The following is a 13,877-nucleotide window of genomic DNA, read 5'->3' as shown; positions in this document are numbered from 1 at the left end:
CATTTAGATATAAAGTTGGTTTTAATGTTCTGAATATATATGAACTGTATCTATTCCAATCTTTTCATGAGTTGATGTCTCAGATAACTAAGAATGTTTTGATTGTTTAGACAGTCTGTGATCTGATTGGTCAAAGAAGATGAACACTAAAGTGAGCTAAGCACTTTTAATTTCATAATCTTATATATTATTATAACAATCCTGCTAAACACATATTTCTGTTTTAATAAACTCAATGTAATCGCTGATGTTACTGATTGTTCCATTAAATCTATTAAAACGTTTGAAACTGTTTTTTATTTCATTTAAATATTACATTGTTAATAATCAAATACGTTTGAAGTGTGACATCTATTTAATTGAGGCTGCGTCCTGAAAACAGATTATTTTAGTTTTCAGTATTTATCAACTGTTAAAGAAAAAGGTTAAAACAACAAATATCACAACTTAATCATATCTGATGTCTCTTCACATCATTTCAGTGAAGAACAATAAAGTTACAGAGATTTTGAATTATTAATCTGCTGTATCGTCACATTCATTTACAGAAGTTTGGTTAAAATATTTCATTCCAATGCTAAAGAGAGCAGGTCACATTAAAACATTAAAAAACAACCATTTCACATGACTGATAAATAAAATTAGATGAGATAAAATAAATGTCCTCTTTTTAGTAAATTTTCTTGGAAATGATTCATAAAATAGATATAAATGTAAAATAAAGCAACACAACACAAAGTCATACGAAAGAAACTATAATAATTTCTAATCATTATTCATTACATATCACATGAGGCCCAAAAGATAATATGTGATCTCAATGAACGTCTTCATGATTTAAAAAGAGATTTCATCAGGAATTTATTGGATTTTAGGTCAAGTGATGAATAATTAACATGTTAATAATAATAATAATTATTATATCTTAGTAGTGATGTTTAGAAGTGTGGTTTAGAATATTTTCCCTTCCAGTTCAGTAAAATACACTAAATATGTCGTACAAGTACACTGATATTGATGCTTTTAGTATATAAATACTTAACACTAAATAGTAAAACACTGACTGGAGAATAAACTCAAACAAACACACTAAACGTCATAACTTGATCAGGTTACTTCCACCTGCATCCGAGTCCCTGCAGAGCTCCTCCCTGCACCATCCAGACCCCCACCCCCACCAGGAGGAGGAGCTTGGCCCCCACAGACAGCGACAGGAGGAGCAGCAGAGGAGGCGAGGCCCCGCCCACGTAGAGCGGCGGTCGGGGGTGCAGGACGTACAGGGCGGCCTGCTCTTTGCCCAGCGGGTTGGAGGCGCTGCAGACGTACCGCCGGTCCGGCTCCACGTCTCTCAGCTGGCTGACGGTGTGGAAGTGAGCCGCCGAGCCCTGAGCCACCGGAACCACCGGAGAACCCACCAGAGAACCCTCCAGAGGGTCGGCGGGGCCGAGCCACTGGACGTCCGGCAGCGGGGAACCCTGAACCCGACACAGGGCTCGGTACCCGGACTGATCGCTGCCTTCTACTGACAGATCCAAGATCCTAGGAGGAGCTGGGGGAGGAAGGGGGGACAGGAAGTAAGTGAAGACAGGAAGTAGATGTAGAAGACAGGAAGTAGGTGAAGACAGGAAGTAGGTGAATACAGGAAGTAGGTGAAGAAGAAAGGACGTAGGTGAAGACAACAGGACGTAGCTGTAGAAGACAGGAAGTAGATGTAGAAGACAGGAAGTAAGTGAAGACAGGACGTAGGTGACGATAGGACGTATGTGTAGACAGGAAGTAGGTGAAGACAGGCTGAAGGACAGAGACAGCCTGAGGCGTCACAGTGTGAATGTAGTTTTTCGGACGTACCCTCCACTCTCAGCCGGGTCCCCATCTTGTCCTCAAAGCTGACGTGTTCCCGTCCCTGGACCTCCACCCTGCAGTAGTAGCGCCCGCTGTCCTGCAGGGCGGCGCTGCTGATCCGCAGCGACAGGTCGTGCTCCCTCGGGTTTCCCTCCAGCCGGTAGCGCTGGTCCTGCTGAGGCCCCGGCTCGCAGGTGGGGGCCCCCGGCCCGCTGGAGCAGCGGTACAGGACGGTGGAGCCCTGACCGTGGCCCAGACGCCACAACACCTGCAGAGAGGAATGCTGGGAGTGCTGCGGGTGGCTGAAGGTGCAGGGCAGCACCACCGGGTAGCCTTCGATGGCTCGCACCTCCGGCTGCACCTTCGTGTACCAGCCGTCGTCTCCGGAGCCGAGCGCTGCCGACCAAAAAAACAACGTTACCTGGTAGTTATTATTATTTAAACATCAGAAAAGGTTCCAGACAGAAACTGCTCACACACAGGTCTGAATTTCAGGTCTTAAAACAGCTGTGCTTCTGTGTTTTTCATGGTGGTCTGATGTGTCTAACAGTCACATCAGACCTGTGGACTCAGACCACGTCTAGGATCACGACCCCCCCCCCAAGACATTTCAGCAGCAGACGACGTTTTACTGTCACAGTCAGGAGTTCATGACTCACATGAACCAGACTCTGTTCTCCTTCTAGACTAGATTGTCACGTTTCTCCATTTATTTATGCAGGTTTTCACGTCTTTACACTCACATGAATAAATATATAAACACACATATAAACACACATATATAAACACTTACATAGACATATAAACTCACATGTATAAATATATAAACACATATTAAACACACAAACACATATATAAACTCACATATAAAACACAGGTGTGTGTGTGCGTGTGTGTGTGTGTGTGTGCGTGTGTGTGTGTGTGTGTGTGTGTGTGTGTGAGCTCACCTCCTATAACTGATAACAGACTCAAAGTGCTGCAGACCCACCGGACGTCCATGATGAGACTGTTGAAGAAACAACACAACAAGCTGGGATGTATGTGTGTGTGTGTGTGTGTGTGTGTCATTCATGTGACTCAGTACCTCCCAGACACACTTTGTGTGTGTGTGTGTGTGTGTGTGTGTGTTTCCATTCTTCTGTTACTTCCTTCTAGCTTTTTTAAATTATAAGACATCAGTGCTAGTGTTTCTCAGTGCGGCCTGCTAGCACGGCTGTCGACTGTTTCTCCTGTTTCTGAATACGTCAGCTGAAAAACAGAATGAATAGTCAGGAAAGACGTTATTAGAGTCGTATAGTTGTTGTGTGAAGGCGACTGTGAACCCCATTATTGACCGATAATGTCGCTCCCCGAGGCGCAAAAAGAAAATACACAAATGCATTGAATTAATAATGAATCGTGGGCCCGACCATTAGAGTTCACGCAGCAAGCCTTTTGGGATCGGGTAATGAAACCAATTTTTACCGATGAAACATGCAATGACATGTGCAGCAGTAATAGCTTTTCCTGGCTGCGGGGGGGGGGGGGGGGGGGGGGGTAAACACCCGGATGTGGAGTGAATATGTGGGAGTCCATGTGCGAGTTTCTCCTCATCATCCACAGAGAAATCTGCACAAAAAAAAGAAAAGCATGCAGCCTTCAAAAAGGGGCAATAAAAGGCTTTTGTGCATCGTTTGAGACGGACACACTCGAGAAAGCTTTCGCAATTTGGAACAATCCTTTTTAAAAGCGATTTAAGAGGTTCTCTGAAGCCCCAGATGGGATGAAGGGAGGTTGCGGCACTGGAGCGCAACACATGATTTCCCCTCAGATTCTTCAGCTTCTTTTTAAAGGCGGGAGATTGGACAGCTCGGGTTTGGACGGGTCTCAGAAGCTCATATCTCGTCGCCGCAGTTCCATCTTCATGACGCCGGCATTATGGGTAAATGTGGAAGGCGTGGGGGGGGTTACAGTATGCGCTCTGATGGAGGAGGCACGTCTATTTCACACAGAACGACATAAAGAGTCGGGCGTCTCTGTGGGTAACGATTTCCTTTTACAGCTCGATGTGTTCCAATGCATGAACACTGAAATGTCCTCTTAATGAGGAACAATCCCTCAGACTGAAGGACCTTTTTAAAGCTTCTCTCTTCCTGGAGGAGAGAACCCGCACTGCGTTTACGCATGACTGCGTCTTTCTCCCAAAAACGTTCCCTTTTTCACAGTTGTTGTGAGTATCTTTGTGTCTATTTGCAGCTGTTTTGCGTCTCTTAGTTGTTTTGGTCTCTTTGTAGTCATTTTGAGTCTCTTTGAAGATGTGTTGTGTGTCTTTGTAGTCATTTTGAGTCTCTTTGAAGATGTGTTGTGTGTCTTTGTAGTCATTTTGAGTCTCTTTGAAGATGTGTTGTGTGTCTTTGTAGTCATTGTGAGTCTCCTTGAAGTTGTGTTGTGTGTCTTTGTAGTCATTTTGAGTCTCTTTGAAGTTGTGTTGTGTGTCTTTGTAGTCATTTTGAGTCTCTTTGAAGTTGTGTTGTGTTCCTGTGTGCTCATTTTGAGTCCCTTCCTGGTTCCTACATGTATCTTTGAGTTACATTTTGTAGGTGAAAGCCAGGGGGGCCCTTGTGGCTGGTCGGCCCATTCAGTAAATCCTCCATGCTCAGCGTTAGTGATACATACTGTATCTAGCCATGCAGGTTTAAAGGTACTGTATCAGTTAGCTTCTTAACGTCTTGGTATCATTATTTTATTAAATATTTGCTGCATTAATGATGTTTAAATCTTGCCAGCTTGTGTTCGTGTCAGTGTGAGCCGCTGCAGTCTGAGTGGGGGTGCGTGTAGCTGAGATGCCTATAAAAGCTGTGGGAGGTTAAGAGCATCCATTCTGCCTCCTTAACTGTTTGGAGGGATTCTGTCGAGGAGGTTTTTGTTTTTTGTTTTCCTGGAGAACAGCGGAGCTCGTGCCACACGGATATCAGGACACAGAGAGGAGTGCTCTGTGCACAGAAACATAAATAACCCTGAATAAAAGAACAGAAAAGAAAATATTACAGTATTTCTAGTTTCAACTGGTATAAAAACATGTTGTTCTGATTGTTCTGATCACTTCTCTCTAAAATACCACATATTGCACAGGAGCACTGGTTCAGCCTCGATAGAGTCCTCGAGTGAAGGTCTCTGCGTCTACATTTCCAGCTCCTCTCTCCTCCCTCCGGCCGGTGTCCCGACAGTCTGCAGGCTCCTGAAGGGACACGATGGATGCTTCTTTGAAGGAACCCTTCTGTCATCCAGACGCCCAATTAGAGGCCGGCTACGGCTGGCCACTCCGGACTGAGAGGTAGGAGGGCAGCATCACTCACTCAGCGGACCACACTGACCGCTTTGGCAGGTACCTCGGGCTTTTACACTTTAATGTCTTTCACTTGACAAATGACCTGTGTTTACGAAGCGCCCGCCGACAGGCCTCGGGCCGGTGGGGCAGCCAGTGAACCCTGGAATGGAGCAGGGTTCGTATCACCGGGGGGTGCTGCTGGTGTTGGTGGCGAAAGCAGGAGGCTCGACGTAAACATGTGGTTTAAAGTGAGTTCCCTGCTACAAACATGAATGCAAATCTGGTTTGTGGTCAGATTTAATGTGCTTCTGCATATCCTCAAAAGATTGTTTACTTTTTTCCAACAAAACACAGCAGTGTGGCACAACCAGCCTCTGCAAAAGTATGTTTTAGCAAGAAATGCACAGTACGGCTGCTCCACAGTCGGCCACCGTAGTTCTCCTCACACAAGGAATGAATATTCAGCAGCAGACAGTAAATGATCTGCGTACAGATAAAGAGAGCTGCTTAAAAAAAGGGTCAGAACACTGACTTGTTGAGCAGATCGGCTCCGGTGAGACTGTGAATAGCAGAGTTGTTTTGCTCCTGGCAGCTCTGCAGCTCCACCCGGAGGTAATCAGCGTGCCGCTTTGTCAGCCTGAGCTCTGCAGAGGGACGGGCCTGCACTCAGGGCGGTTCTTTTTTTACCCAAACAAACACAGCGGGGGAATGCCAACATGATCACATTCAGGAAGAAGGGGATTGCAGACACATGTAGCCGGGCCCTCGGAGGGGAGCGGAAAAAGGAGACGCCGTGTTCCCCCTCCAGGCACTAATTGTCAGACACATGCACCAGATGGGGCCCTCGTTTGCAGACACACAAAAAAAGGAATTACAGGACAGCAAACAATAACATGCAGGATGCAGGAATGAGATAATCCTGGTTGTGGTGGAGAGAAGAGGTGCAGCCGAGGATGAAGGTGAGGCTGCAGATAGACTTCCACTGTCATCGCCTCTGCAGGTTTGGTAGCTGATTGTGATCCTGGGACACGAGAGGGTTCGCTGCTTCCTGTCACTCACCCTTTCATCCTCTCAGACTGTTGCTCGTATTGTAGAAAACGTTAAAGGAAAATTTCACCAAGAAACATTTTCACCTTTATGGGCTCTCCATGGTACATGAAGAAACGTATACATACACATATATATATATATATATATATATATATATATATATATATATATATATATATGGAGTCTATTCACACAACATCAATGAAAGTGGAGCCCAGCAGAAGCTTCATTTATTTATGATGAATTCAAGCTGAAAGAATAATCACACTGAGAAATATTAATTGCATAAATTAGCGTTAACAATCTTGTGCGTATATAAAAGAGCATTTTTGTCGAACAAAATATCAATGAATCACTCATCTTCATCCTTAAACAAACGCGTGGCTTTTTGCTTGAAGGATTGTGGGAATCAAACCTGTAACTTTAATAAAACCCTCTTTCTCCGTTGAGTATCATCAGACAACAAACTGCTGCTCAGACTCCTCAGACAGCACAGCGTCCTCTCGTCAAGCTGAGCTCACTTTGTGATGCGCTCTGTTACATCTCCACGAAAGACGATGAAGCTGAAGATCACAGATGGCAGCGAAGCGTCTGCCATGTGGTCCGCTCACAGAACTGCACAGAAACCCTTCCCAGACTTCCACTGTCCCATTGTTCTTGCTTCTTCTTTTTAAAACAATATTCACGCTGTGAACAATCGCGCCAGCATCGATACATCCACAACCTCATTATGCTCAGATTCCTCTCTCGCAGGTGTCTCTCTCAGCGGATATGGTGTGATGTAAAGCTTTCTAAGTGATTGTCAAGGTAACCTCAATGAGACGCTTTCCCATGAATTCAGCTCATCCCTTTAACTGTGAGGGCAAGATGTTGTTTTTTTTTGGTGCCTGCTAACAGCAGATATTGAGTATTTTTCTCTGTGGCTCAGATAATCCCTTGAGGAGAGGAAGTATCTGACCGAGGCCACTGGTTTCTGGAGACTCCATCATGGATTAGTGGAGCTGAATTGGAATCAGAGGTGACGGGAGGGAGGTGGAGCCGATGGGCCGAGGCGCCGTCCAGGTGTGAAAGAGCATGAATTTACTGTCATGGCTCGGTTCATCTCAAAATGCGTGAAATCTCTTCCTGGATATCGTCTCATAACAAGGTCATTAAATGCTGCAGGAGGCAGAAATTCACAAAAAGAAAACTCTGCAGGAGGAGTTGCACTGTGTGTGTGTGTGTGTGTGTGTGTGTGTGTGCTGTTTCTGCGTTCACAATATTTAATATATTCCCCCGTCTCCACTTAGTATTCGAATTGAAGGTCAGCCTTCTGAAATAAGAAGCGGTCGGCCTCAAAAATTCAATTTCTGCTTCATTTCCAGGCGGCGACTGAGATGTTAATACGGCCTCCTGATACGGCCGGCTGGTGGCAGACAGACAACTGTGTGGGTTCACAGCTTTGTTTGTGACTCCTGCTGTTGTTTCATTGAGTGCAGCTGCTCGCTCTCTTTGCCAAAAGTGGTGTGGAAGAATGCACCGGACATTCGTGTCTCTTGGAGATGCACAATGTGTCCGATTTGGTGTCAGAATACACAGATTGAATCCTGCATCAACGTGCATGTTGCATGTTGCAGCTGTAGCTGTTTAAAGGTCTAAGCTGCCAGAATGAGTCCGGAAACCCAGAAGTGAGTCTGCGGTTTTTGCACTTCCGGTTCCCCTCGCCTCAAAGTCAATGTGTGTTGGTTAGATGTCTTAAATCAGGTCTGTGTTCAACACAAGCTGAAGAGATTTTAACGTTCAGTTCTACGATGTAAATCAATACCCCTCTGGTGACTTTAGAAGCTTTGACGTGTCTGAAGAAAGAGTGTATATGAGACGACTAAACGTCCTCACTAGAACACTCGTCCTCCTTTAGCTCAGTGTGGAGACATGGAGTCATGTGACCGTGGTGGAGTTTCTCACATACAAGTTCAAGAATGAAATCCCTTGCAATCATTGGGAAAACCCTTTTGAAATGGCAACACCCAAACACACATGAAAGCACTTACCCACTAATTGAACACCAGCCGGTCTGAGCCGTTGCTCTTCAAACACAATAGTTTTCTCCCAATGAGCCAAATTCAGCAACAAGTGAGTAAGCAATCCTGAAAGACGGTAATGTTTATGTTGCCTTTTACTGCAAATTGCAGTTGCTGCTCTTAAAATGGTTGTCCATTCTTCTCCGTGCCATGCAGTCCGTTAAGTAGAGTTCATTATTCTCTTCTTTGTAGCCGATCACTTCAAACGTGCAAGAGACCGAAACGTAGATTTAAGAGGCGTTTCAGGATATCGATGCTTTCTGCTTTGTGGCCAAACATCACTGAGATGTAACTTTCAGGAAGAAACTCAACCACAGACGGACGCAGATTGCAAATATATGAGATATATTTTATTCATCTTTTATTTCAATGTGGAAAGGAGCTTCGTATTCCAACCTTACTAATTTACAGAGGCGTGAGTTTGATCGGACCAACTGAAGCTTCCTCTGGATTCATTTCAACTTGGCTTCAAAGACAAAGAAGAACCTGCTGGTTTAAACTCCGTCAGAGAGCGCGGTACTCAGGAAATACACCAAACTTTAGAATCCATCAGATGTAATTGAAAGGGATCATTTTAAATGCTTACGAATTATCAAAGGAGAGGTCGTCTTATCTGTAGTTCCCTGTAATCGAAGAGATTCAGAGCATCTTTTCCCACTTCCTGATGAGTAAGTCACGAAACTTCATGTTGATAGAACTTTTCAAAGGAGACTCTCTCCTGTGTGGGTTCTCATGTGTGTCTGTAAAGATGAACTCTGGTTAAAAGAGTTCTTACAGACCGAGCAGCTGAAAGGTTTCTCTCCTGTGTGGGTTCTCATGTGTTTCTTCAGATCTGATTTTCTGCCAAATGTTTTCTCACACTCAGAGCATGTAAATAGTTTCCCACCAGCACGACGTCTTGAATCACTCACATGGACTTCATCAGGTTTCACAGAGTTTAAACCTGACTGAGGTTCTCTGGTCTCCTTCCAATCATCAGTGTCAGAGGAGTCTACCGTCTTCTCATCAGTGTCTGGTCCTTGATGTCTGTCTGGATCTGAGTTCCTGTCCGGTTCTGGTCCTCCACAGTCCTCTCCATCAGCATCCGTTTCCAACAGCTGCTGGACGTCTGCAGGAAAACAGTAAACACACACAGAGAAGTTACAAAGAAACATTAGTGTTGAGCAGATAGTCTCCTGAACATACACTTTTATTTCCCGCCATCATTCCCTCTCACACGCAGCTAAGATGTGACCATGTGGGCAGTTATAGTCGACGAACGGACGCAAACCTGCCACCGTAGAAACAGTGATAGAACCTTCAGAAGCAGCCACAACGTAACCGTGGACGTGAACAGATGAATCAGTCAACGATGTACACATGACCTCTGCAGCTGGAAGGAACGGCAACGTATTGAACCTGGCACCGTAACACAGTGAACAAGATCAAAAAGCTGGAGTTTGAATATGAGAAGGGTGCAGTTCATGAGAACAATAGTGTGCTTTGCTCTGTGGCTTCTGTCGGTGGCAGCTGCTGTACAGGTCTGTGTCTCTTTGGAGCTGTTCTGTTTCTGTTTCGTGTCTCTTTGTAGTTGTTGTTGTAACCCGGCACCACTTTGGAGTGAGGATTCCCTTTGGATGATACATTGTTTGTGAAATTAAGATGTCAGGTAAAAACGGTTTGTACAGAGTAAAATGTGATTTAGTCACTGAAGAATGAACGTCATGGAAATAACACTTTTTACACCAAGTTTACATTCACGTTCAGGCCTCACCAACAAACATCAATGCATTAGTGCCAAGATACAAAGTGTTTAAAACGTGCACTGTTGTGGGAAAACCCCTCCGGCTCCTCTCCTGAAGTCTGATAACAATGAACACAGAAAACACAGAGGACCAGCGATGCACTCCATCCTCTTCCCGGTCCGGCTGACTGTAAATCCCTCCCTGATACGAGCGCCAGCCAAAATGCTTAAAATGTAAATGTCCTCATCGCGGGGGCCGATCGGTCTGCGGGCCGAGGCAGCGCCGGAGTGGAATTGGCAGGGAGCAGATGGGGGACGGAGTGGATCCCTCTGATGAGCCACTGAGAGAGGGTCACTGATTTCACTCATCAAAGGATGAGTTTAATTTCAGTCTGATGGATTCCAGAAACGGGACGAATCATGGATTTTACAGTTGGCGTTCTGTGTGTGTGTGTGTGTGTGTGTGCAGCTGCCTGACTTCACCTCTGTTTCCTTTTTCATCTCCTGATATTTACTGTTGTTCTGACCTCGTGTTTTAACAACGTTTTCAACAGAGGAAAGGAACTGCAGCTGCAGAACGTGGAGCGGAACGACCTCGTACATGAACTTGAGCACACCTGACGTCACAGCAACGTTGAATGACTTCATCTTCTACTTTGTGCGGCGTTTCGTGGAGAGTTTGTGTTGTGAGGCTGCAGCGCTGTAGCTGCTGTTTCATTTCCATTCACTTGATCTGTGCGTCTCTGTGAGCTCGCGCTACTTGATGATTCCTCCTGTCTCTCTTAACACGGTTCCCACAGATCATTGTCTTGAATTAGATTTTGAGAAATATTTTCTGGTTGTTAATGTGAAGACGGTTACTGCACACACGGTTTCTCTGTCGCTGCTGGCGCTGTGGTAATTGATGTAAGTAGCTCAGAGACGTCTATGTTTTACCGAGCAGTTTTTCTGCTTTAAAAAGTGTGCCGGCTTTCATCTTTGTGAGTCTTTTGCTCCGTTCGACGGCTGACCTAATTTCTTCAGGAACGTACACGCGCTCTGGGTTTGTATCACCCATTCATACAAGGCAACGAGGGAGGTGCATTGTGGGAGAAAAGGAGATCCAGGTTGACATGGAGAAAGGCCTTCGACCCGTGATTGACGGGATGCACGTTCACACGCTGTCCGTCTTCGTCTGATCACGTACATGTTATCAACAAACACAGAAGAAGAAACACTGAAAGTAAATCTAATTATGCTCAACATCAATATGTTAATACAACATAAAGAACAGTGCAATGTTCGTCTTAAAGGACTTGGATCTGAAAGGAACCATGAAGTAATCTTTTGACTGAAAGATCAACACAAAGCATGAAGCTACATTTAGCAGCCAGTTAGCTTAGCTTAGCACAAAGGCTGGAAACGGAGGGAAACAGCTAGCCTCTAAAAGCTCACTGCAGAACAAGTGATATCTTGATTGTTTAATTCCTACACAAACCATAACTAGTCAACTTTTAAAGCCGCTCTCCTCTCTTCTGTCAGCTGTCATTGCAGTACGAACCGATGCAACCCTCCTCCACCCGATTCACCTCCAGCCTCCATCATATCCGGTGCCAAGTCCTGCTCCTCATCCCATCACTGGATCTTCAGCCCTTCATCATCATCACCAGTGTCAGAGTAAAGCACAAACACAAAGAGATGGAGAGAGGAGGTTTGAGATGAGGACATCTCACTCCAGAACCTATAATGTACCGATAGAGCCGATAACTCAGGGCCGCATCGATACTCCGGGCTTTTACTTCTGTAGAACCGGTTCCCGAGGTTCGGTACCTATCCATGACTTTGATCAATCAATATCCGGGTCACCCTCAAAGTCTTAAAAAGGTTAAAGAAAAGCTCCTGTATGTATCTGAGATGTGGCGTTGCAGTCATTGCTGAAGAGGGCCTGCAGGTTGCGTCCTGTGTGTTCATGGAGCACAGTGAGGAGGAGAGAAAACGTCCTCTGATTGCCAATGAAGCCGGTTGATGGTCAGATCGTCGTCACGCCGCTGATGACTGGCGGGCCCGACGAGCTGGCGCATGCGGCTCCTTTAATTAATCCGCCGGCGGCTCGGGGGCCACACGTGGGCGGACGTCCAGCGGGACAAAGAGCGAGAGCGAAGCCTCCGACAGAATTAAGGGGATTTTATTCTATTTATCACACCGTTTGTTGGTTTCTGCAGAGCAATTTGCCTGCAAGTGAGGAAGGAAATGTACAGCACTTATCTGAGCTAAAGGTTAGCTTTAACCCCCCCCGCCCTGCAAAGTGTGTATTAGAAGCAGCGCGGCGCATCCCACGGTCTGCAGCCAGATTTAAACCCCAAAAAGTCAACATTAGCATTTCAGAGGGCTCTCTGCTTCCATCGGCTGACTCGCGTATGAGTTTCCCCAAAACTCCGGGAGCCTGAAGCAGTATCAGGCATTAGACGGGCTCCGGGGGGGTTGGTTGCCATTTCGGAGCCTCAATGCGACACAAATTTGAGCCCAGGTGGCTGATATAAGATATTCACACACACACACACACACACACACACACACACACACACACACACACACACACATATAAATATAGCATCTTGTTAAATGCATCCTCAGGTCGTTTTCATGCTAAGTGTAATTGCTGCTGCTTTTAATTGCACTCTGGTCGCCACATTTAATTACAGTCTGATGGCGGTGAAATTATTTAAACTCTGATTCACGTCTGGTTTAAATAAATGTTCATAGTCTGAACAACAAAAGGACCACAAACAACTTTCTTCATTTATTAGAAAGATTTGTGTTTTCATGATCTGATGTTTCCCTCAATAACGTTTATTATGGAAACAATTTGATGAGTTTTATCATTTGAGAGAAACAATAATCATATTCTGGGTTATTTAATAATGACTTCACAATCTGAATTTCAAAACGTACAGACGCAAATACAAGCCCCCCCAGCCTGCACCCCCCCCAGCACCCGCCTCGAGAGAGAGCGAGAGAGAGCGAGAGAGAGAGACACAGAGAGAGACACAGAGAGAGAGAGAGAGACACAGAGAGAGAGAGAGAGAGAGCGAGACAGAGAGAGAGAGAGAGAGAGAGAGAGAGAGACACAGAGGGAGAGAGAGAGAGACACAGAGAGAGAGAGAGAGAGAGCGAGACAGAGAGAGAGAGAGAGAGAGAGAGAGAGAGAGAGAGAGAGACACAGAGGGAGAGAGAGAGAGACACAGAGAGAGAGAGAGAGACACAGAGGGAGAGAGAGAGAGACACAGAGAGAGAGAGAGAGAGACACAGAGAGAGAGAGAGAGAGAGCGAGACAGAGAGAGAGAGAGAGAGAGAGAGACACAGAGGGAGAGAGAGAGAGACACAGAGAGAGAGAGAGAGACACAGAGGGAGAGAGAGAGAGACACAGAGAGAGAGAGAGAGAGAGCGAGACAGAGAGAGAGAGAGAGAGAGAGAGAGAGAGAGAGACACAGAGAGAGAGAGAGAGACACAGAGAGAGAGAGAGAGACACAGAGAGAGAGAGACACAGAGAGAGAGAGAGAGAGAGAGAGAGCGAGACAGAGAGAGAGAGAGAGAGAGAGAGAGAGAGACACAGAGGGAGAGAGAGAGAGACACAGAGAGAGAGAGAGAGACACAGAGGGAGAGAGAGAGAGACACAGAGAGAGAGAGAGAGAGACACAGAGAGAGAGAGAGAGACACAGAGAGAGAGAGAGAGAGAGAGAGGAGAGGGAGAGGGAGAGTGGGAGGGCTTTGGTTTGAAACATAGGAAGCAAACAGCGAGCAGCCACTCCGCCCACTGAAACACGGCGAAGCGCGCATCAACGATTTCGCAACAACCGCTGCTGATGCTGCCGCTTCCGCTGCCGCTTCCGTTGCCGCTGCTGCTGCTGCCGCTGCT

At 45.8% G+C, this 13,877-nt stretch overlaps 1 protein-coding gene across 1 annotated transcript; it reads right to left on the bottom strand.

Moving 5' to 3' along the window:
• Positions 1–961: 961 nt before the first annotated feature.
• Positions 962–2,871, bottom strand: LOC306793968 (sialic acid-binding Ig-like lectin 15). Its single transcript, XM_079291814.1, has 3 exons — positions 2,790–2,871; positions 1,849–2,238; positions 962–1,549 (listed from the first exon to the last, which is right to left on the bottom strand). The coding sequence occupies exons 1-3, from the start codon at positions 2,839–2,841 to the stop codon at positions 1,113–1,115; spliced, it is 879 nt and encodes a 292-aa protein (XP_079147940.1). The 5' UTR covers positions 2,842–2,871; the 3' UTR covers positions 962–1,112.
• Positions 2,872–13,877: the final 11,006 nt, after the last annotated feature.

This window comes from Melanostigma gelatinosum (genome assembly GCF_949748355.1).
Source record: "Melanostigma gelatinosum genome assembly, chromosome: 20".
Lineage (NCBI taxonomy): Eukaryota > Metazoa > Chordata > Actinopteri > Perciformes > Zoarcidae > Melanostigma > Melanostigma gelatinosum.
The sequence above is the reverse complement of the archived record's forward strand: the minus strand, read 5'-3'. Positions and strand labels throughout refer to the sequence as shown.

Bases quoted from the DNA above. Each gene is read 5' to 3' on its own strand.
- LOC306793968 (XM_079291814.1), bottom strand. From the start codon at position 2,841: ATGGACGTCCGGTGGGTCTGCAGCACTTTGAGTCTGTTATCAGTTATA. The intron at 2,239-2,789 runs GTGAGCTCACAC...TTTGGTCGGCAG, and splicing joins TCTGTTATCAGTTATAGGAG to CGCTCGGCTCCGGAGACGAC. The intron at 1,550-1,848 runs GTACGTCCGAAA...TTCCTCCCCCAG, and splicing joins GACCCGGCTGAGAGTGGAGG to CTCCTCCTAGGATCTTGGAT.